The sequence below is a fragment of the Lathyrus oleraceus genome, chromosome 5, assembly GCF_024323335.1.
Source record: "Lathyrus oleraceus cultivar Zhongwan6 chromosome 5, CAAS_Psat_ZW6_1.0, whole genome shotgun sequence".
NCBI lineage: Eukaryota > Viridiplantae > Streptophyta > Magnoliopsida > Fabales > Fabaceae > Lathyrus > Lathyrus oleraceus.
Genome location: NC_066583.1, coordinates 600,461,144 through 600,486,445, shown reverse-complemented (window position 1 = coordinate 600,486,445; position 25,302 = coordinate 600,461,144). Strand labels below are relative to the sequence as shown.

Below are 25,302 nucleotides of genomic sequence, written 5' to 3'. Positions count from 1 at the left end.
CAGCATGTAGTGGGGCATCAAATTCACTGCCGCTCCCCCATCCACCAGTATCTTATTCACACCGACATTTTCCACCCTCCCTTTTATAAACAAAGGTTTCAAATGCGCTTTCATGGAGTCGTCTGGTCTTTCGAAGAAAGCGTTTTGCTCTTCGACGCACCCGTTATTCATCACGTAGTAACAGACGGGCTTGTGTGCCATCGTTTCCTCTTCCATCTCGTCTTCTTCATCTTCGATCTCCATGACTCTATCATAGTCTCTAGGGAGAACGGAGACCACGTTGCAGATCACGTTGAAGGATGATTCTGAGTCAGAGTTGAAACTGTCAGTCACTTCGTCATCTTCCTGCATCTTCTCCTTCGACGCCACTGATTCGACAACTCTACTAGGATTGATCTGAAGGGGAGTCTCTTTTCTGCTCCTTGTCTGACGATTGTTGCTAGATTCTGCTTCGTCTGGTCCGTTCATGTTCTTTTTCGCCATCTCCATTTCTGCCCTCTTCTGCCTTTGGAACCTCCTCCATTGGGATCTGGACATGGGGTTTTTGCCTTTGTAATTCTCTGAAGGGTATGGTCTTGGCTTGTGTTTTTCCATTTCCTTCTTGCCCTCCATCGACGCGCCTCTCTAAACCTCAAACTTTCCCCATTTCTTCTGCCCCTGGGCGTCTCTAATGGGTTGAACCCATTTGTCGTCCGTTGCTTTGTCAGATGGTTTATAGGTGTTCTGGCGTCTCTCTCCGTGCCTCCGCTGGTGGTGATCACTTCTCCTTGGGTCATATCTCACTGTTCCCCAATTCTCTTTCCTCTTGGTCTTATCCACCGCTTCCAGGTTGGTTGCTGCCTTCCTGTCGAAGACTGCGCTGCAGCGTGGGCACAACATCACTTCGGTTTTCATCCTTTGGCACCTCTTGATGAATTCCATTAAGTTTTCCTCCTCTCTAGGATACGCCAACCTTTGGTACTCTTTCCGACGACGATCTTCGTCCTCTTCGACCTGGTCCTTCTGAGCTATTTCCACCATATTTACCCCAACATTTCGTTCGTCGGCGATGCTTAATTCGTTCATCTTTCTAATGAGCCTCTCTTCTTCGCCTTCGACGCCTTTTGGTGTTTGGTCGAACTCTTTCTCTGGGCAGCAACACCAAGATATGGTCCTGGGACCATGTTTGCAACAACATTTGTTCCAATTTCTTCTGGGGTCTTCCATTGTCCTACGCAGAATCCCACTGATCACGGGCTTCGAAGGACCGTTAGCGGCTTCCGCTTTAATTTTTGTGACTTCTTTACTGAAAGGCCCCATAGTGTTGACGCAAGTGGCGATATCACCTTTCTTCTTTTTGTTAGAATCAAGGCCTTCAGCAGCCTTGTTTTCAATCACGAGGTCTCCAGTAACCCTCTCTTTCGTATTAGGGGAATGCTCAATTTCGTCGACTGTTTCTTCATCGTTGTCTGAAGAAGCATCTCCCCAACCGCTTGGTCGGATTGTGTTGATGTCGATCTGAGAGCTTGCCGGCGCATTGTACTTCACAAGATAATCATATTTCCCACTTGGCTGTCCCAAGCGGTCCCAATTCTCCTCTTGTCGAAACTCCACATTCTCGACAGCATTGTCCCCGTCCTTCTTGTCGAAACCTTCAGTAGTTTCTATTCTCTTCTGGCTTGCGAGATCATCAGCAATCTCGACCATGTTGACATTTGCATCGAAACTTCCAGGGGCTTCCACCATTTCCAAATTGCCATCAGGAGCAACTTCGGCCTCTACCATGTTCACGACGGATGGTTCAGCGTAGTGGGCTTCGACTGCCTGCATAGGATTCGAATCGATCTTCATCTGTTGTTTTGGTTTGTCACCAAACTTCAGCCTTCCGTCACGGATAGCATTTTGAACGAGATCCTTGAAAAGGAAACAACGAGACGTCTTATGGCCCAGAAAATTATGGTATTTACAAAAACCTCTCTTTTTCTGTTGTTCCATAGGCGGTTCTTTAGTGCCTGGCGGTTTTATTAATTGACCATCTTTAACCAACAGATCGAAGATTTCGTCACATTTGGTGATGTCGAACGTATAAGTCCTTTTGGGGAACTTGTCGTTGGTTTCGACTGGGTTTCCGTTCGACGGAGTTAGTACTTTGCACGAATAAGGTGGGCCTTGCTTTAGTTCTGCTAGGTCAATCTCTTGTTCGTCGAAGTTACTTGGTTCGTTTTCGTCGTACTCATCATCTTGGCGAACCCCTACGTAGGCTACCCTCTCTTTTTTATTCTTATTTGCCCTGAATTTTTCGTCCCTTAACCTTTCGACCTGTCTCACCCTATCTGCTAATTGTGCCATATCCCTCAGATACTGGGTATCTAGTTTCTTCCTTATAGAATAATCTAGTCCCCCTGCGGCCATTTCGACCAACTCATGTTCTGGCACTAGGGTGAAACATCTAGCCTTTAGCAATCTGAACCTATTTAAATAATCATCTATTGGTTCGGAGTGTTTTCTCTTAACACTGGCTAATTCTTTCAGACTTATTTTTGTTTGTCCCATGTAGAATTGTTCATGGAACAGCCTTTCTAACTGGGTCCACGTGTATACTGAGTTTGCAGGCAAAGATGTAAACCAAGTAAACGCGTTTTTTGTTAGGGAACTAGGGAAGTATTTTATTTTCAAATTTTCATTACGGGCTATTTCCCCTGCCTCGATCAGATAACGTGCCACATGTTCTATAGTGGACTCGCTAGTGTCCCCTGAGAACTTTGTGAACTTAGGGACTTTCCACCTTGGTGGCAGTTCTTCTTGCAGAATATATTCCGATAGTGGGGATGCGTAACTAGGCCTTTGTAAACCCATATTCATCCCATTTTGTGCCATTATCGTTTTGACCATGGCTGCCAAATTGTTTTCGACAGGCGGGTTATTACACCGTATCCGTTGTTGCAATACAGCATCCGCGTCCTGGCCTCTCTGGATTACTATCCTTCTAGGCTCTTGTGGAATAGGGATTTCGACACGAGGTTGTTCGACTACATCCTCTTGGTTTCTAACGTTTGTTTGAGGATTATCCAACGGTATCTGGTTTATCGTAGGCTCTTCCTGGACCGCTACCATTGGGTTATGAATTACTTGTTCTCTGTGTCGAGTTTGAGGGACTCCAAAGAAATCAGCAAGGCGCGTCATCTGCGTCGCCAATAATTGGTTTGTTTGGGTGGTGTTTTGTATTAGGGGGTTAAACACCGCTCCCATTTGTTGTGTCAACATTTGGACCATATCATGATTACTCTCGTCCATCTGTTGTCTAATTACTTGCGCCGAATTATTTGTTATCGGCGGCACGTAAAGTGGTTGTTGATTCAATCTATTCATGTTTCCACCATATCCTGACCCTTGTAAGGGTGAAGACACGTTGGCCATTGAATCCGAATATATTAACGGGGAATTGTGTAAATTTGCCATCACCGAAGTTGGCATTCCAAAGGGTTGTTCCCTACCAGGCGGAGGCAAGGTGAAATTTGTTAAAAAAGGCCTAGAAGTGTTCCCCACAGGAGGGGGTGTCCCAACGGGCATTTGTTGTGCCCTGAAGGACGAACTAGGCGCGTTTTGCGATATCAAAACCGCTGGCATCGACCCTGTTGACGAAGGTACAGCCTCTGACATAGGGACCGATCCTATATTGCCTTCTGTCGAAGGGGCAGGGTTGGATACTGGGATGGATTCGTTTGGATTATTTGGCTGGTTCGCCATTTTCCTTACTCTTGTTCTTTTAGGTATTTCTACTTCGGATACGGCTAATTTACCGCTTCTCAATCTCATACAATGAAGAAAAAACTTTGATTAGTGATTATCTAAATTTCTAGATTTCTGCACTGTCCCACTGGGCGTGCCAATTTGTTCGCTGTGAATTTTGGCGAACAACCTCTGGTTTACCAAAACTTGTAGAATTGGGTTACTTGCAGGATCAACCACACAAATCCTAGGATATGTGCAGATCTAGATGGTCTTGAAGATGTCTAGAACCACTTTCATATATCTCATTTTTGTTCTCTAAGTGTTTTACGTCGAAGAAATGTTGATTAAAGCGTTTAAAGAGATGTAAATTTGACCAAATAAGGTAAAATGGCAGAAAATAAACTGACAAAATGTAAAGTGTCGAAAATAAAGCGTAGAAAGGTAACAAACTGGAAAGCGTAAAGGGAAAATATAAAGAACTTTGTTTTCTATGAAATATAACTTTGAAAGAAATTGGTGTTTGTTTACACATACATGTTCCAAATATGACTCTTTTCTCTCACACGGGTACTTTGAGTGTTTTCAGGAATTCTGTATAAGTAATTGTTCACACCTTTTTTTGATAACAACTACCCTATTTATATACAAATAACATAATTGTTACTAACGACCAAATCTTAAATCTGTGACACATGGCCTTCTTCCTTTCGCCAGATGCTTCCACGCGTCTTCTGCCAAACGTCACGACTCTTTTGAATTTGAATTTGCACTTTAAGTCGAAATGACGCCTTCCTTCAGGCTTTTTGTCGAATTGTCGATATACTACAATGTTCTCTATGTCTGTCAAAGGTGTCTTCCCAGCTGCAGATATCTTGTCGAAATGTCGAAACCTCCATTTTGTCGAAGTGTCGAACCATACTTATTAGCCAGACGTTTATCCCATGTTGTTATTTGTCGGAAGAAACATTTTGTACACCAAATCCCATGGCGTCGAAAACGCATATATACAACTGCTTCAGCCCAAAAGTGCTTAGCCACATTTGTTTCATTGATCATGGTTCTGGCCATCTCTTGAAGTGTCCTATTCTTCCTTTATACAACTCCATTTTGCTGTGGAGTTCTAGGACAGGAGAAATCACAGGATATTCCATTAGAATCGAATAGTTCTTCAAAAAAAATTCTTCAAATTCTCCACCATGATCACTTCTGACTCTGATGATTTTAGAGTCAAATTCATTTTGCACTTTGGAACAGAAGATAGTGAATACAGAGTGAGACTCACTCTTGTGCTTTAGGAATTTTACCCATGTCCAGCGACTAAAATCATCAACAATAACTAGTCCATATTTCTTTCCGTTGACTGGTGCTGTTTTAACAGGCCCAAACAGGTCAATGTGAAGAAGTTCCAGAGGCTCAGAGGTGGAAACAATATTTTTCTTTTTAAAAGATGTTTTGGAAAATTTCCCTTTCTGACATGCCTCACACAGAGCATCTGAAGAATACTTCAGCTTGGGTAGACCTCTGACTAACTCGAGTTTGTTTAGCTGAGAAATTTTTCTCATGCTAATGTGGCCCAAGCGTCTATGCCATACCCATTGCTCTTCGTGAACAAATAGAAGGCATTTTACATTTTGTTCTTTTAGGTCTGAAAGATTTATCTTGTAAATATTGTTTTTCCTCCTGCCAGTGAATAAGACTGTTCCATTGTTCTGATTAATTGATTTACATGTTTTTTGATTGAATATTACATCATAGTCGTTATCACTTAATTGACTTATTGATAACAGGTTATGCATTAATCCTTCTACATAGAGAACATCAGATATAGAGGGAAGAGTTCCATTACCAATAGTTCCGGAGCCTCTGATCCTTCCTTTCTGATTTCCTCCAAAACCTACGAAGCCAGCATCTTTAAATTCCAAGCTTTGGAACATATGCTTTCTTCGCGTCATGTGTCGCGAGCATCCAGAGTCCAGGTACCATGATTGGTGTCTTAACTCTGCTTCATAAGATATCTCCAACATAAACAATCTTATCCTTTGGTACCCATAATCTTTTGGGTCCTTTATGATTAGTTTTCCTAGAGTTTCTTAGAACTTTGGGTTTTCTAGCATTATCAAAACGTTGTGCTTGTGTATGTGTGTAGTGGTAAGAAAAAGGAGATTTAGGTTTGTCATTTGTGGAAGATTCATCTTCACTGGGGACATACCCTATTCCTCTTTTATTATTCCGACTTACTCCATAAATCATGGATGTCATTCTGCTCCTTTCTATCCCATTTTTCAGAAACTTTTGAAAAGATTTTTCATATTCATATATCATTGTGTTAGAAGTTTGTGGGGCTTGAGATAATGCTTCTTCAAGTTTTAAACATTGTTTATTTGTGGAGTCTCTTTCTTTTGTCAAAGTTTGATTTTTCATCTTTTAGTTCTGTAGCAGTTATCTCAAGTTTGTCACATTCTTTGATTGTTTTTTTAAGAACTTCTTTTAAAGCCTTAAATTTTTGTTTAAGTTTCTGATATGAGGTTAGAGTTTCAAAAAGGCATGATTCAAGGTCAGAGCGCGAAAGTTCAGAAAATACCTCTTCAGAGTCAGATTCTCCATCTGATGTATTTCTGGTAGTGATGGCCATGAGTGCGACATTTGCCTGTTCTTCAGAGTTTGATTCGGATGAATCAGATTCACTGTCGTCCCAGGTGGCCATCAGTCCCTTTTTAGTTCTGAATGAACTTTTCTTGAAATTCTCTCTTCTAGAGCTTTCTTTCTTCAACTTGGGACATTCATTTCTATAATGACCTGTTTCCTTACATTTATAGCATGTTATATCTTTGTTTGACTTACCTCTGGTAGTTGATTCTGAGCGATCCCCCTTGGGTCTTGGTCTTATGAAGTTATTATTCCTTTTTCTCCAGAGTTGTTTTACTCTTCTGGTTAAAAGGGATAATTCTTCTTCGTCGTCAGAGTCTTCCTTCTCAGAGTCGTCATTGTCTTCCTCTTCAGGCCTGGAAGGCTTTGTTTCTATCTGGTTTGGGTCTTTCGGATCTGGACTTTAGTGCTACAGACTTGATCTTCTTTTGAGGTTCATCTTCCTCCAGTTCTATCTTGTGGCTTCTGAGTGAACTGACGAGTTCCTCAAGGATGATATTATTCAGATCTTTTGACAACTTTAAGGCTGTGACCATGGGTCTCCATTTCTTTGGCAAGCTTCTAACAATCTTTTTGACATGATCCGCAGTTGTGTAGCCTTTATCCAGCACTTTGAGTCCTGCAATTAAAGTTTGAAATCTAAAAAACATTACCTCTACAGCTTCATCGTCCTCCATTTTAAAGGTTTCATATTTCTGAGTTAGAGCCAGAGCCTTTGTTTCTTTGACTTGAGAATTTCCTTTGTGGGTCATCCTCAGGGAGTCAAGTATTTCTTTAGTTGTTTCCGTGTTGGTGATCTTTTCATATTCATTGTAGGAAATGGCATTGAGTAATATCGTTTTGGCTTTGTGATGGTTTTTGAATTCACGCTTCTGATCATCTGACATTCTGCTCCTGGGAATAACAACGCCAGCGTCTGTCACAGGTGGTGTGTAGCCAATTGTGACAATATCCCATAGATCAACTTCGTAGCCCAGAAAGAAACTTTCAATTCTGTATTTTCAATAATCAATTTTTTCTCCATCAAAGATTGGAGGTTTAGCATTGTAACTATCTCTTTCATTGGTGTTGGCCATAGTTTTTCTCACGTCGGATCTCTCTACACTATTAAGTGTTTGATTAGAAAATCAATAACAAAGTCGTAGCTCTGATACCAATTAAAGGTTGAGAAAAATAAGAAAGCGGGTTTGAATTGTTTTGGAAATAAAAACTTTTTCAGAAATCAGACACACACTGAATAAAAAAAGGATGACACATAATTTTATACTGGTTCTCTTGAAATTCAAAGTTACTCCAGTCCACCCTGCCAAGGTGATTTCGCCTTCAAAAAGGACTTAATCCACTAATCGTGAAGGATAAGAAGGAAATTTGAGATTTTCATATTCTTGTGTGTCTCGGGTGTTTTTCTTGTGAAGTATTTCGTCCTTTATATAGTCGTTGTGAAGGACCGTTGGAGTGATGACAAGATCTTGGTCATTGAATAATGTTTAATGTCATTACCCTCCTTATTTCTTTCTAAAACAGATTTGCATGCCTCATTATTTCCTTTTCAAAATACTTTCTTTCCAAATTAAGATTTTTCGGTTACACGTTCTGAATTGTGAGTCTGCATCAGAGTCTTGATAAATCAGAGTTTGTCTTTAGAGGTTGATTATGCAGACCATATTAGAGTTTCTCAATGCTCTAGACTTCTTCAGATTCAAAGTCTGGATTCAGTATTCTTTTATCAGAGTTTTTGACTTCTTTATGTTGCGCTGGTATCTGTGTTGATCAGAATCAGAGCCTTCTGGACACATTCTTTCTGAGTAGCATCTGATAATCGAATATTTTGTATCTGATGTAATTTTCTATCTGATGTTGGATCAAAGTCCTGCACACTAAGAAAAAATCTCGTTAGAGTACCATTTTTGTTTCATCCTTTGTTATCATCAAAATCTTAGAGATATATTGTAGAACCAACTTTGTTCTTACACTACTTGCATAATAAATGACGTGAAGCTTCTTATCTTTTCATTGTCCCAAGACAGCACCTACGGCGTAATCACTTGCATCACACATTATTTCAAAGGGTTCATTCTAATCTGGAGGTTGTATAACGGTTGCAAAGATCAAATCTTGTTTGAGTAGTCGAAATGCTTCTAGGCATTTGTCATTAAAGATGAATTCAACGTCTTTCAACAATAAACCAGTTATGAGTTTAGTTATTTTAGAGAAACCCCTGATGAAATGTCGATAGAAACTGGCGTGACCTAAGAAACTTCGTATTTCTCTAACGATTTTGGGAGGTTGAAGATTTTCTGTTACTTATATCTTTGCCTTATCAACTTCAATCCCCTTGTCTGACACTATGTGTCCAAGTGCGATTCCCTCTTGAACCATGAAGTGGAATTTTTCCCAGTTGAGTACAATGGTGACTTTTACATACCTTTATAGTACCATTTCCAAGTTCACAAGACATCCTTCAAAACTCTTCCCGCAAACTAAGAAGTCTTCCATAAACACTTCCATGATGTTAGCCAGAAAATTTGCAAAATTGCCATCATGCATCATTGAAATGTTGCATGAGCGTTACATAATCCGAACGAAATTCGTCGGTAGGCGATGTGGCATAAGGACATGTGAAAGTGGTTTTTTCTTGGTCTTCAGGGTGAATTGGGATTTGGAAAATCCTAAGTATCCATAAAAATAATAGAAGTGAGAGTGCATAATCAGTCGCTCAAGCATCCGGTCGATAAAGGGTAAAGGGAAATGATCTTTTCAGGTGGCTTTGTTCAATTTTCTATAGTCTATGCACATTTTCTGCCCTGTGTTAACACGCTTTAATAGAACTTTGCCTTTGTCATTCTTGACTACTGTAACACCTCCCTTCTTAGGTACGACATGTACTGGGCTGACTCATTTACTGTCGGATATTGGGTATATAATTTCTCCCTCTAGTAGCTTTAGTACCTCCATTTTAACTACATCACTCATAATGGGGTTTATTCTCCTCTGGTGTTCTCTTGAGGTTTTTGAGTCTTCCTCTAGCATAATTCAATGCATGCACAAAGAGGGACTGATCCCTTTGAGATTAGAGATGTTATATCCTAGGGTTGTAGGGTACTTCCTTAAAACATCCAATAACTGCTCAGTTTCTTTTTGACCTAAGCTTGTGTTGACTATTATTGGGCGTTCAAGCTCTTTATCTAGGAATTCATACCTTAAGTTTTTGGGAAGTGCCTTAAGTTCTACAGAAGGTTTCTTTGGGCAAGGCATAGGATTGGGAGTTAGTGTGAGACATTCTCTCAAGTTGTCCTCCACATATGTTTCATGTTATTCATCATCTTCTATTATAGGAGGTGCCATAATTTTTAGGATTTCAGTATCCTTAAGTGGTTCTATCTCCATTTCCTTTACATATTTGTCAATGATGTCTATGAAACAACAAGTATCGTCTATAGCAAGTGCCTATAGGAATTGCGAAAGAATGAATTCAATTTTCTCTTCACCGACCTCGAAGGTTAGTTTTCCTTGTTTCACATCAATAATGGCACCAATTGTGGCTAAAAATGGTCTTCCTAATATGATTGGAATGTTGGAATATTCCTTTATGCCAGTATTATGAAGTTTATGGGAATATAAAATTGACCAATTCGTATGGGAATATTTTCTAGCATACCTACAAGAAATTTAGCAGAGTGATAAGCTAGTTAAAGAGACATTCTCGTGGGTCTTAGTTTTTATAATTTGAGTTTTTCACAAATCTAAAGGGCCATTAAACTCACACTAGCTCCTAAGTCACAAAGATCTTTGTATGACAAACTTTTCGATTACACAGGGTATGGAAAGACTATCTGGGTCCTCTAACTTATGAGGCATGTTGTTTTGAATGAAGGTGTTACACTTTGCAGTAAGCGTGACTGTCTCATTATCCTCCAATTTATTCTCATTGGATATGATCTCTTTAATGAATTTGGCATATGAAGGCATTTGTGTAATAGCTTATGTAAAGGGTATCATAATATTAAGTTGTTTCAGAAGCTCTAAAATTTTCTTAAACTGACCTTCGGTTTTGGATTTAGCCAGTCTTTAAGGATAAGGAATTGGTGGCTTGTATGGTGGTGGAGGCACATATTGTTTCTCTTTCTCGATTGCCTATTTGGTTTTATTATCCTTCCCGTTGTGATTTGGGTCATTATTTGTTACCTTTTTCAATTTCTTTTTCATTTTGTTGAGACATGGGCGGATTTTGGATTCTTGGGTCCACTAGCCCATCTAATTTTGTCTCAATTTGCAGTGTGATAGCATTAGCATGACCTTTCAGGTTAGGTTGTGGTTAGCAAGGAAAAACTCCAGTTAGGGCTGTTGTTTCTGCTTGTTGTTGGGCTACTTGAGAAATTTGGGTTTCTAGAATTTTATTATAAGTGTCCATAGAGTCAACCTTACTTGCCAATTGCTTAATCAGCTCATTCGTGTGAATGTATTGGTTTGTAAACTCTTTGTTCTGTTAGCTTTAGGTTTCTATGAAGTTCTCTATCATTAGTTCGAGGTTTGACTTTTTAGGTGCTTGAGGAGCAACGAGGGCTCCTTTTTTATAACATGGAGGAACAACAGGTGTTAGGTTTTGAGCAAACAACGTGTTTTTGCTCTTATAGGAAAAATTTGGATGGTTTCTCCAACCAGGGTTATAAGTATTGGAGTATGGGTTCCCTTGGGCACAGTTTACTTAGTCGAACGGAATTCCAGCCAATAGGTGACATTCGGGAGTGTTGTGTCCAGGGGTTCCACAAAACTCACAATTAGATGTTGCAGCATCTACACTAGCTACTAGAGTTACGGTCAAACTCTCGATCTTCTTAGTGATGGCATCCACTTTAGCATTGACATAGTCCATGCCATTAATTTTGTACATTCCCCACTTTATTAATGGTTTATCTACAGAAGTTCGCTCACCTCCCCAATGATAGTTGTTTTGCGCCATATTTTCTATGAGTTGATAAGCGTCATCGCAGGGTTTATCCATTAGAGCGTCGTCAGTTACATCATATAAGGTTAGTTTGGTGTTGTACAAGAGACCATTATAGAAGGTATAGATAATTAGCTGTTGAAAAGTATATCTTCGACAAATATTTTTATATCGTATCCACAGAGATTGGTTGTTATTACCACCGTTCTATAATCCAAATTGTTATAAGTTTAGAAAGTAACAAAGTTGTTTTGTTTGGAAAGTTATCTTGTGAGTAAATGTCACTAAAAACAGTAAAATGGTTTTAATCAAATGTAAAAGCTTGGCAAGATTGGAGTTCACTATTCCAAATGCTTATGATTCCTTATGATAACTATATAGATTTAAGATTATTGATGATGTTCAAGTATCCTCTCAATGTCATTCATGTCTAAATGATATTGTGATAATCACTATATTGATCCTTAGACGATCTCTCCACCTAACTATCAATATAGCAATCTTTAATGGTTGTACCAATGAAGAGTAATGAAAAAATCTATCTCTACAACTTATTCACTACTTGAAAATCTATTTTATGTCAAGACTCAAATAATCTCTTTCAACAATTACTCAAATCTGATTTTCAACTTAGGGCAAAAATAGCATTCAATACATCAATAATCTTTTATCATATATATGAATCAAATGGAATACATAAACAAATGAGAATAGTTACTAACTCCAATCTTGACAAAATGGGGTTTAGCTCCTCATCATCATTTTACAAAGCAAAATGCAATGGAAGAAAAACTTTGTTTTTCTCTCTTACAAAATATTCAAGTCTCAATGTGTGAATAATAATGAATGTCTTAGAATAATGTGTTCCCCTATCCTAAAAGGGTTGACATTTCCTTAATTGATCATTTTCATCCAAAACAGAAAAGCTATCCCAAGGCAGACACCAAAATGGCAAAAACAGTTGGTCATGAAAAACAGCACCCTTGGCCCAAAATCAGCTTGCTGGATTCGCAGTCTTCGCGGTGCGAACTGAAGCTATCTCAGCTTCCTTGCTTTGCAAGCTTCATCCAAAATCTTCCATATTATGATGTTGCATTCCAAAAGCTCTCTCATCCAAAAATTCTACAAAACTAACAAATATGTGAAATAACTATTCAAAACAAAAATAAATTAAACCTAATTGCATTTATACAAATTAATGAGAATAAAAGTGTGTAATTACATCAAAACTTGGTAAAAGGGACCAATAAAATGATATAAAAAGTAGTACTAATTGGTCCCTAACAACTCTCCCCAACTTAGCATTTTGTTTGTCCCTAAACAAAAGTTTCCACCCTTACAACCAAAGCAATTACACAAAAGATCGAAGCAAGGATTTACCAAGGACATTCAAATGGTTCAAAAGTGTTTGGCAATTTCTCAATCAACCTATCTCAATTCTATACAAAACATGAATAAAAGAAATGGTTGAGTGCAAAAATCATTCCAAGGAATCCAAAGCCATATATGTAAAAATTGAATCAAACTTACACACACATCATAATAATGATGAATAACATGAAGGGTTACTTTCACTCATCCAAGCAATTAAATCAACAACAACTCAAATCATGCGGTTATCACAACAAATACCAAATCATGTAAAATTTAATAATCAAGAGGTCTTTCAAAGGTTGTAATGTGGCTTAGGTTACAAGAAAGGATATGATTAAGAGAATTCAACAAAGTTGCGTATTCTAAGGGAGCATTCCCAAACATTCAACTCTACACAATTTCCCTTTCTTTGATCCCTATCTTTTTTCTTTTTCTTTTTACATCCACACAACCATGAGCATTTTCTTTGCTTTTTTCTTTCTTTTCTTTTTTCTTTGCTCTATGGTTTCAAGGGTGATTTCTTTTTCTTGTTTCTTTTCATATTTTTACCCTTTCATAAAAACTCACTTTTCCAAGTTTCTAATCAACTTTTCACTTTACTCTCCCCAACTTTAGATTCCAAAACCAAATTTATTCAATAATGCTCCCTACTTAGACATAAGCAAAAGGCAAAATTTGCAAACAACTCGGTTTGAGGTTTCAATTGATACGAAAGAAATTAGGATTCATTTATTCCAAAATTTTCAATTGATTGTACGATGATCAATCAAATGAATCCTAAAATAAGCTCAAAGGGGTTTAACTAAGGATTACTCCTCACAAGGTTAGTTGATTCAAACTTTTTGGTCAAGTGGTTTTTCTCACAAACAATGCCTCTATCATTTTCAAAAAATTTCACACAAAATGCATTGATGCATGATTTAGCATGATAAGAATGAGTTGAAATAATGCTTGGTTTCCCGCTTTTTAGTGTACAATGGAAATCTTCCTCACAATTGGTTAAGTCCTATTTTGATTCAAAAATGACATATACTTCAATGAATTTATGATATGGAATTTGCATATACCATCAAACTACTCATGTTAAGTCTAGAAAGCGATAAAGTGTACCTTGAAATGCCGACACTAATTCTTATCATCACCACTCGAAGTGTCTTATGCTTCTTTCTTTGTGAACATTTCTCGGTTGCTTTAAGCTTGACTTAAGAGTAAGAACAATTAAACAAAAAATGTTGGTAAACCAATTTGATTGTAACACACTTAAATCTCAAATAGTATTCATGCAATTATCAAAACAACTAACAAAAAACAAAGTTTTGGTGAACTAGAGCCACCCAAAAGTACATCAAAATTATTCCAAAATAAAAATAATACAAAGAAAACTCAAAATGACAACAAACTCCTCAAATTCACCAACTCCTCAATCCTCCTCCTCTTGGCCACCACCAACAGCTCCAAGGACGTCCTCCATCTCATCATTAGGGTTTGCACCCCCTCCTGCACCCCCCATAAAATATGGCCTGCCCTCAGGCCAATTAGCATAAGCCACATATTCCGCCTGAGAAGGAAATGTGCGAGCTTCGGGTGCAAGGAACGTGTTCTGGAATTGTTGCTGCATAGCATCAAAGATAAATGACTGAGACCTCCTAGAAGCTTCAAAGCTCTCACAACAATAATTGGCAAACGTCGTCTGGTCAAAGACTAGAGTAGTACGAGGTCGGGGTCGGGGTCTGGATGACGAAGTCCCAGCTCCTTCGGTTCTATCCATTCGGCTTTGGCAGAATCTATTCAGATAAGCATCGTTAATCACACTAGTGATAGAGAAGTGTACTTCATCCGGAATGGCAATATTCGCCCGACGGCAAAGTCCCATGATCAGCTCCGGGTATGCAAGCACACCTGCTTTACCACCAAATTTGGTTCCACTTATAGCCATCTTCCTCATTTCTCCCGCTATGATTGATGCTACATCCACAGATTTTCCGATCATAATGTAGTATAACAAACACCCTACATCCAGAGGGATCGTGGTGGTGTGGCTCCTTGGCAGAATATTGCTCAATAGAAGCACCAGAAATGCCCTTGCTTCCAGATTTAAATTTTCTCTTTTCCAAGATTTTGGAAGTCCTTGATCATTTAGGTCAAATGATTTTCCTTTAAGGCACAGGGTAGCATTCACTGCTTGAAGATCCCACACATTAGCCAATTCCTGGGTACGATACTCGCACCGCTCGTTTTCTCTCAGGGTTAGAGGATTACCAAGATATGAGTTAATGACATCTCTTCCAAAAGAAATGATCCTGCCTCTTACCATTGTTTGGTAGTTGAAAGCTACCCCCTCTTCTTGATGCATGGCGTTTGCATAGAACTCCCGAACAATATCATAGTTGATTGCTGCTTCTAGTTCACAAAGTTTCGTCCACCTTCGTCTCTCAAAACTTGAAACCACGTTCCGATAAGTCCCACCTGGTAATAAACGAATGAACCTTTCCGGCTGGATGGTTCTCTTGATAAGGTTTTCGAAACGTTCCTCGTGTTCGTCACTTGTGAACCTTCTTAATGAACGGGGTTGAACGGAAGCCGTGGTTTTGGTTCTCTTAGACATCTGCAATAAACATCAGAACAACCACACAACAAAACATGAAGAGAGTTAGCAATCAATCAGCATAAAAACATGGCCCTGGAATTTCCCAGTTCGCGGCGCGAACCCTGCGAACTAGGAAATCTCCAGGAGCCTCCTAGGGTTCCAAAGATGTGAAGTTTGCTACTTCCAACAGTCATGGTCTCCAACTCTACCCTATTCATAATCTAAATCAGACATGCAAAGTGATTTCAAGTGTCAATTTTCAAATTTATTCCAATCCCTAACCATACCCTAATGTGAACTCAAAAGGAAATGGATAAGAGGATATGAAAAACATAACATACCTTATTGAAGCACTTGATTCTTGTTAGTAAATGAAGATTTGGGAGTTGGGGAAGGAAGATTTTTAGTTTTTGGAAGTTTTGGGAGTGGGAGTGAAAACGAGGGAAACTTGTTGTTTTGAAAATGAATTGGAATGAACAGGAAAAAAATAACCTAAACAGAACTTAAGTGGTTCTGCCACGCATTGTTCGCGGGGCGAACCTTGTTCGCGGCGCGAACTGAAGCTTTGCATTCAGTTCGTGGGGCGAACAGCAGAAAACAGAACCCAATTTCACAAAATTTAACACAGCAGAAAATCAACACAGCAGAATTGAAAAAATGTAAAATGCAGACTTACAACGTTGGGTTGCCTCCCAACAAGCGCTTTGTTTAATGTCGTTTAGAGCTCGACGGTTCAACGGTCAGCCCGGTCCGGATAGAGAAATGACACACACATCCCAATTTACGTCGCCACTATGGTAGACTTTGAGTCTTTGGCCATTTACAGTCCAGCTCTCTTGTGACTTTGGATCCTCGATCACAATGGCCCCATAGTTGCGCACCTCTTTGACAACGAACGGTCCTACCCACTTTGACTTCAGCTTACCCGAGAATAACTTCAACCTTGAGTTGAAAAGCAATACCATTTGTCCAACATGAAACTCCTTATGATGGACCTTTCCATCATGGTATGCCTTTACCTTTTCCTTGTAAAGTTTATTCGAATGGTAAGCGTTGTTCCTTGATTCCTCCAATTCATGGAGTTGCCCTTTTCTTCTTTCCCCAACTAAAGTGGAGTCGAAGTTCAAGAATTTAAGAGCCCATAATGCCTTATGCTCCATTTCCACTGGAAGATGACAAGTCTTCCCATACACCATTTGAAACGGAGTTAGCCCAATAGGTGCTTTGTAGGCGGTACGATACGCCCACAAAGCTTCATCCAATTTCAAGGACCAATCTTTTCTTGAATTCGAGACTGTTTTCTTAAGAATCCGCTTGACTTCCCGGTTCGAAACCTCCGTTTGACCATTCGCTTGTGGGTGGTAGGGAGTGGTCACCTTGTGCTTTACACCATAATGTTGCAAAACTTTTTCTAGAGGTGTATTGCAAAAGTGTGAGCCTCCATCACTTATCAACACCCTCGGCACACCAAAACATGAAAATATGTTTTTCTTTAAAAATTTAATCACTGTTTTGGCATCGGCCTTAGGTGAAGCAATTGCTTCTACCCACTTCGAGACATAGTCAACGGCCACTAGTATGTATTCATTTGAGAAAGAAGAGGGGAATGGGCCAACGAAATCAATACCCCAACAATAAAAAACTTCTACTTCTAGCATGTTGGTTAGAGGCATTTCGTCCCGTTTTCCTATTCCTCCACTCCGTTGGCATGTATCACAACTCTTCGCATGTTCATGGGCATCTTTAAATAAAGATGGCCAGTAAAAGCCCGATTGGAGCACTTTAGTGGCTGTTCTCAAACCGCTATAGTGACCTCCATACGGAGAGTTGTGACAATGCCAAAGGATGTCTCTTGACTCCTCACTTGTTACACACCTTCTCAAAATATTGTCTACACCCACTTTAAACAGATACGGATCATCCCAAATATAATATTTTGCATCCGCCAAGAATTTCCTTCTTTGATTGCAAGTGAGGTCTTCCGGTGTTAAACCGGTTGCTTTGTAATTAGCAAAATCAGCAAACCAAGGCCTCACTTGAATCGTATACAGTTTTTCATCCGAAAATTCTTCTCTCACTTCCTCTTCTTTGTTTGTTATGTCCACATTGACCAACCGAGACAAATGATCCGCCACCAAGTTTTCGGAACCTTTTTTATCCCGGATTTCCAAATCAAACTCTTGCAATAAGAGAATCCAACGAATTAGTCTTTGTTTGGAATCCGGCTTGGTTAGCAAATATTTGATCGCCGAGTGGTCAGTGTAGACTACAACTTTTGACCCAATCAAGTAAGCTCTAAACTTTTCCAATGCGTACACTATGGCTAGTGATTCTTTTTCAGTTGTTGCATAATTGACTTGTGCTTCATTTAACACTTTACTAGCATAGTGAATAACATGAAAAACTTTATCTCTTCTTTGACCCAACACCGCACCAACCGCATAATCGCTTGCATCACACATAAGTTCAAAATAAAGTTTCCAATTTGGTGCCACGATTATGGGTGCGGTGACCAACTTTTCTTTTAAATCTAGGAAAGCTTTGAGACATGACTCATCGAAAAGAAAATGCGTACCTTTGTTGAGCAAGTTACTCAATGGCTTTGCTATCTTTGAAAAATCTTTGATGAATCTCTGGTAGAAACCGGCATGTCCGAGAAAGCTCCTTATTCCTTTTATATTTGTTGGAGGTGGTAGTTTCTCGATAACTTCCACCTTAGCTTTGTCAACCTCTAATCCTTCGGAGGAGATCTTGTGACCGAGTACAACACCTTCGGTGACCATGAAGTTGCATTTTTCCCAATTGAGCACTAAGTTGGTCTCCACGCATCTTCCCAAAACCACATCAAGATATTTTAAGCACAAATCAAAAGATGATCCATACACAGAGAAATCATCCATGAACACCTCAATGCATTCTTCTATTAAGTCCAAGAATATAGCTTGCATACACCGTTGAAATGTGGCCGGTGCATTACATGACCCAAAAGGCATTCTTCGGTAAGCAAAGATACCAAAAGGACATGTAAAAGCTGTCTTCTCATGATCCGCCGGATTAACCGAAATTTGGTTGTACCCCGAGTACCCGTCCAAGAAACAGTAGAAATTTTTGCCGGTCAACATTTGGTCCATGAAAGGTAGTGGGAAATGATCTTTCCTTGTAGCTTGGTTCAACCTTCTATAGTCAATACACATCCTCCACCCGGTTACCGTTTTTGTCGGAATCAACTCATTTTTATCATTTTTGATAACCGTCATGCCACCTTTCTTGGGAACTACTTGTACCGGACTCACCCATGCACTATCGGATATAGGATAAATCATTCCAGCTTCCAAGAGTTTGACAACTTCTTTCCGAACTACCTCTTTCATCGATGGATTTAGACGCCTTTGAGGTTGTGCAACGGGTTTGAAATTCTCCTCCATCATGATCTTATGCATACAATAGGCCGGACTAATACCCTTCGAGTCGGATAACACCCACCCTATTGCACCTTCATTCTTTTTCAGCACTTGTATCAATTTGTATTCCTCTTTTGTGGACAAGGTGTTACTAATGATCACCGGTTTAGTATATTCGTCACCAAGGAACACATACTTCAAGTGTGAAGGTAGCATTTTCAGCTCTAATTTTGGTTCTTCCGTTGTCTTCGTCGCATCCAAGTCTTCCTTTGTTTCTTCTTGATAAGTAAGCTCACCACAAGATTCCAACTCATGCAACATTGCTTCAATCTCTTTTTCTTCATTTTCGGTCAACACATTGTAGGCTCCGATAAGAGATCTTTCTAGAGGATTAGAAATATGAACTTGGTTTGCGACCTCCACTACTTCCTCTTCGATTGCATCGATTCGGAAAGAATCATGCTTGTCATTTGGATGCTTCATAGCTTCAAAAAGATTAAAGGTCACCTCTTCGTCTTGCACTTTCACCTTCATTAGTCCATCATCTATGTCAATCATCATCCAGGCTATTTTCATGAATGGTCTTCTAAGAATTAGAGGAACATCATGATCCTCATCCATCTCTACTATCACGAAATCTACCGGAAACAAGAATTTGTCCACTTTCACTAACATGTCTTGAGCAATTCCATATGGTGAAGTGGTAGACTTGTTGGCTAGTTGTAAAGTCATCCTTGTCGATTTGATCTCAACATTTCCCAATCTTTTAACAATGGAGAGGGGGATTAAATTAATTCTAGACCCCAAGTCAATCAAACCATTACCAATGTATGTGCTTCCAATGGTCACCGGTAAAACGACTCGGCCTGGATCGGATTCCTTCCTTGGGAGAGTCTTTGAATGATGGCACTACAACGTGCATCAAGTAAGATGGTTTCGTCTTCCACGTGTCTCCTTTTCTTTGTAAGAATATCCTTCATGAACTTTGCGTACCGTGGCATTTGTTCTAATGCGTCGACAAATGGAATATTGATTTAAAGTTGCTTGAATATGTCCATGAACTGTGCATAATGCCTAGCATTGTCCTTCTTCAATGGAGCATGTGGATAAGGTAGATGTTGGGTTGGAATGACGCTCACACCTTTCTCTCCTTTCTTCTTCTTTCTTGGTTCATCATCCTTTTTCACCTCCAATTCAGGTTGTTCTTTTGCTGGCAAAACCTGCTCTTTTCGCGGCGCGAAGGGGGATCGCGGCGCGAACTGTAGAGTTCCAGCCACTTTCTCCCTTCCACCAACCATGTCCTCTTTTTCCAGCACCCCCTCCGTATCATTCTCTACTATAATTTCCTCACTTTTTCCACTTGTCAACTCTTTACCGCTCCTCGTGACAATTGCTTTACAATGCTCCTTTGGACTGGTTTTAGTGTTAGCGGAAAAGGAAAATCCTGCGTTTTGTTCCGACAATTGCTTCGCAAGTTGACCTACTTGATTTTCCAGATTCTTAATTGCTGCTTCGTTACTCTTCTGATTTGCCATGGAAGCTTGCATGAATTGTTGAAGAGTGTCCTCTAGCTTGGAATTTCCTCCTTGCGATTGTTGGCCTTCAGAGTTTGGGTGTTGATAGGGACTTTGTTGCTGAAAATTTTGATTGTTGAACCTTGATGGTTGATAGCCTTGATTGTTTCTTGGTTGATAGCCTTGATTGTTAGGAGGTTTCCTTTGATAGCCCTGATTTTGATTGTTCACATAACTCACTTCTTCTAGTGGAGGACAAAAACCAGTAGGGTGATCCCCTTGACATAATTCGCAACATGTTACTTGATGTCGAACTTGAGACCCTTGAATTTCTTTCATTTGCTGTGGAAGCTTGGCCATTTGTTGAGTGAGCAACTCCACTTGTTGAGAGAGTAGCTTGTTTTGAGAAAGAATGACGTCATTGGTATTCAACTCAAGAACTCCCGATTTACATTGTGAAGGGCTACGGTCATGTTGACTTTGGCGATCATTGAGTGTCATCCGATCAATAATGACTTTAGCTTCTTCCGCATTCTTTGACATAAGAGAACCACCCGCGGTAGCATCCAAAAGTGTCTTGTGAGTTGACTGAAGCCCATTTAGAAAAATATGGATTTGAGTGAGCTCATCAAAACCATGACCCTTGCATTTTCTTAACATTGACTTGAATCTTTCCCAAGCCTCATTTAGAGACTCGTTGCTTCCTTGAGTGAATACCGTAATAGCCGTTTTTGTAACACCCCGATAAAATATGATAATTATTTAATTTAAGTTAATAGTATATTTATTAATTTAATTAAATAATTGGAATATTATTGGATCATTATTATTGGAATATAAAGTTGGAATCAGAAAAGAGTCCCATTTGGTAAAAAGGTTTTTCACGTGAAAGCAGAGAAGCGACTCAAAAGTGGAAAAAGGGCAAAGAGGAAGAGCAAGAGAACAAGGGTTGAAGAAGGGAAAAGCTTGAAGCTAAAAGATTTGCCGGATTAACTCAGGTAAGGGGGGTTTATCGTCGTTTAATGGGTATTATGGATTAACATGTGATGGGTAGTAATAAGCCATTGATTGACTCTAATTAGGTTTTGAGAAATACCTTTGAATTGGGATGAATAAGTTAAGTTAAAACTGTGAATGAACCTATAATTGGATGAGTCGTAGTTTTCTGGACGTGTAGCTGTTTATGGAATCGAAATCGGAGGTCCGGAAGGCCTCCAACGGCGAAAAATGCGGGGAAATCTGCATTCTGTTTCGTGTTAGCGCAGGAACAACTTTCTGTTTTGCGTTAACCGGTTAACCCAGGGCGTTAACCGGTTAACACTGTTATGATAATTAAAAGAATTGATGTTTGTCTGCGTTAACCGGTTAACCCAGGGTGTTAACCGGTTAACACTGTTAAAATTTGCCAGGAAGCGCGTTCTGTTTTGCGTTAACCGGTTAACCCAGGGCGTTAATCGGTTAACACTGTTTGAAAAGTGAAAAATTGATATTTAAATATTGTGTACGTTCTGGAATGGAATTATGTGTACACATTTGATGATTGGCCTATATGGGTGAATGATATACTGCATGTATGATATCGTAGGGATCTTTTCCCGTTGTTTTGAACAGTATAGGTATTAGTAGAGTGTGCTAATACGGTGATTTATTATTTGACATAACATGATATGATTCTGTGATAAATATGCTGATGATGTATGATGGTATGCATAATGCTGTGAATATATCTATTGTGGATTGGAGTGTGATGTATGTATGATGTATGATGGACTGTTTATGGCTTAGAGTGTGAGCATATGTCCATTGTGGATTGTTGTTGATGGTTGCATGCTAGGTGATTTAGCGTGCATAGCGTAGCCTTTATGGTGGTAGCTAATTCCCATGGTGAGGAATTAGTGAGTGAGTTATTGTGGATTGTTGTTGATGTTTGCATGCTAGGTGATTTAGCGTGCATAGCATAGCCTTTATGGTGGTAGCTAATTCCCATGGTGAGGAATTAGTGAGTGAGTCACTAGGTCTCAAATGAGTGGGACTAGTGAGCTTGGTAGCCGTATCTGGGTTTGATCGGTGAGGTTGAACTATGTGTTCACGAATAGTCGGTACCGCATGCATGGAGTCTCATTGCATAATGTATGTATGGCGTATAATATGAATGGATGTATTCCAATATTATACGTGTGTTTTGTGTTTGTGTTGAGTATGATTTTGAGTTGATGTTGCCGTTGCTGAATGTGTGATCTGATTAGGGTGATGAATGTGTTAATTTACTTAGCATTACATGATATTTTATAATTCTTATTATATCGATTGAGGAACTCACCCTTACAACTGTGTTTCAGGTAACGAGCAGTGATTGAGTAGAAGCTAGTGCTTGGAGTCTAGTGTAGTTCCTTAGTGGGTCATGCTCTGGTCTATGTAACATCGGGACGGGATGTTTACTTTGTTTTCATTTGTGGTTGTTGAACAACTTTACATGTAATGTGTTACATGGTTTGCATGTTGTTAGATTTCTATCCGCTGCGTATTGTGCAATGTTTTATTTTGATTAATAAAAGGAGCATGACCAGTTATTTTGTTGAATGGTGTGAAGTGTAAAGTGTGACACCCTGAAATTGCATATCTACTCTGATTTACATTTTGTTGTTTTAATTAATTATTGGGGTATTTTAGAAGGGTGTTACAGTTTTGGCTTTCATGAATCGAGATTGAGGGAAATATCTTTCTAAGATCTTTTCTTCTAGCAAATTCCAATCCGTCATCACTCTCGGTGCTTGATCAAGGTACCACTCCTTTGCCTTTCCCACTAAGGAGTGTGGGAACATCCTTTTGAATAATGCCTCTTCACCCGTTTCATCAATTCCCGTAGAACCCGCAATCTCATAGAATTTGATGAGATGAGTATACGGATCCTCATGGTCCATTCCGGTGAATGGATTTGCATAGAGAAGTTGGAGGATTTCGGTCTTCATCTCTGTATTTCTTCCTCCACGGGCAAATTGAGCATTTCTTCTTGGATTATTAGCGGACATTTCGGTACGATTGTCATCCACCATGTTCCCTTCACAAGCCTCTACAACCACTTCTTCGATTTGAACAAGTGCGAAAGTAGATGCTTCTTCTCTCCGGTTCCTCTCTTCGGCTAGTTTCCTTCTTCTTCGTGTTTTGCTATTGAGCTTCCGAAGTGTTCTTTCAATTTCGGGATCGAATTGAAATTGCTCCTCGGTAGCTTTTCCTCGCATGCACTAGAATCTACAAAACTAACAAACTAAGTGAAACAAAAGAGGGATAGTAATACAAGTAACAAAACTTAAAACAATGAATTATTGCAATGCTTGTAATATCGAACACCAATCCACGACAACGACGCCAATTTGTTGAAAAGTATATCTTCGGCAAATATTTTTATATCGTATCCACAGAGATTGATTGTTATTACCGCTGTTCTATAATCCAAATTGTTATAAGTTTAGAAAGTAACAAAGTTGTTTTGTTTGGAAAGTTATCTTGTGAGTAAATGTCACTAAAAATAGTAAAATGGTTTTAATCAAATGTAAAAGCTTGGCAAGATTGGAGTTCACTATTCCAAATGCTTATGATTCCTTATGATAACTATATAGATTTAAGATTATTGATGATGTTCAAGTATCCTCTCAATGTCATTCATGTCTAAATGATATTGTGATAATCACTATATTGGTCCTTAGACGATCTCTCCACCTAACTATCAATATAGCAATCTTTAATGGTTGATACCAATGAAGAGTAACGAACAAATCTATCTCTACAACCTATTCACTACTTGAAAATCTATTTTATGTCAAGACTCAAATAATCTCTTTCAACAATTACTCAAATCTAATTTTCAACTTAGGGCAAAAATAGCATTCAATACATCAACAATCTTTTATCATATATATGAATCAAATGGAATACACAAACAAATGAGAATAGCTACTACCTCCAATCTTGACAAAATGGGGTTTAGCTCCTCATCATCATTTTACAAAGTAAAATGCAATGGAAGAAAAACTCTGTTTTTCTCTCTTACAAAATATTCAAGTCTCAATGTGTGAATAATAATGAATATCTTAGAATAATGTGTTCCCGTATCCTAAAAGGGTTGACATTTCCTTAATTGATCATTTTCATCCAAAACAGAAAAGTTATCCCAAGGCAGACACCAAAATGGCAAAAACAGCTGGTCATGAAAAACAACACCCTTGGCCCAAAATCAGCTTGCTGGATTCGTAGCCTTCGCGGCGCGAAGGAGGTTCGCGGCACGAACTGAAGCTATCTCAGCTTCCTTGCTTTGCAAGCTTCATCCAAAATCTTCCATATTATGATGTTGCATTCCAAAAGCTCTCTAATCCAAAAATTCTACAAAACTAACAAATATGTGAAATAACTATTCAAAACAAAATAAATTAAACCTAATTGCATTTATACAAATTAATGAGAATAAAAGTGTGTAATTACATCAAAACTTGGTAAAAGGGACCAATAAAATGATATAAAAAGTAGTACTAATTGGTCCCTAACATTAGCCATGACACAATTCCATAATGTGGGCATAGCCTCAACATATCCTTGTATTTGTCCCATGCTTCAAAAAGAGATTCATTGTCTTTTTTTCCTAAATCTGTTAATTTGGCTTCTTAGCATAGCCGTTTTTCTAGGTGGAAAGTGTCGTGCTAAGAGATCTTTCTTCAATTCGTTCCATGTGGTTATGGATTTAGATGGTAGAGACTGGAACAAAGCTATGTCTCCATCTCTCAAAGAAAAGGGAAAGAGACGTAATCTTATGGCCTCGGGATCGACACCATTAGTTTTCAACATATCTGTGTACTGCATAAACATTGATAAATGAAGATTTAGGTCCTCTATAGGTCTACCAAAGAACTGGTTCTGTTGCACAACTTATAACAATGAAGGTTTTAACTCGGAATTATTTGCCTCGATGGCAGGAGGTGCAATGCTCGAGTGTGGCTCCTCTTTAGACAGAGAAACATAGTCATTGAGAGGACGGTTTTGATTTGCAGCCATATCAGGGGTTGGGATATTATACTCTAAATGAAGTTGTCTAACTCAGCGTCTTAGGCTAAAATGCTCGATTTCGTTAATGGG

At 39.1% G+C, this 25,302-nt stretch overlaps 1 protein-coding gene and 1 non-coding gene across 2 annotated transcripts; one reads left to right on the top strand and one right to left on the bottom strand.

Moving 5' to 3' along the window:
• Window positions 1–9,669: 9,669 nt before the first annotated feature.
• Window positions 9,670–10,326, bottom strand: LOC127082325 (uncharacterized). The gene is made up of 3 exons (XM_051022562.1): window positions 10,160–10,326; window positions 9,850–10,015; window positions 9,670–9,804 (listed from the first exon to the last, which is right to left on the bottom strand). The coding sequence occupies exons 1-3, from the start codon at window positions 10,324–10,326 to the stop codon at window positions 9,670–9,672; spliced, it is 468 nt and encodes a 155-aa protein (XP_050878519.1).
• Window positions 10,327–24,732: 14,406 nt separating this feature from the next.
• Window positions 24,733–24,840, top strand: LOC127089163 (small nucleolar RNA R71). The gene has a single exon (XR_007790935.1). It is a non-coding gene; the product is annotated as a small nucleolar RNA R71 (small nucleolar RNA).
• Window positions 24,841–25,302: the final 462 nt, after the last annotated feature.

Bases quoted from the DNA above. Each gene is read 5' to 3' on its own strand.
- LOC127082325 (XM_051022562.1), bottom strand. From the start codon at position 10,326: ATGCCTTCATATGCCAAATTCATTAAAGAGATCATATCCAATGAGAAT. The intron at 10,016-10,159 runs GTTTGTCATACA...AATTTCTTGTAG, and splicing joins ATACCCTGTGTAATCGAAAA to GTATGCTAGAAAATATTCCC. The intron at 9,805-9,849 runs GTCGGTGAAGAG...CAATTCCTATAG, and splicing joins AAGGAAAACTAACCTTCGAG to GCACTTGCTATAGACGATAC.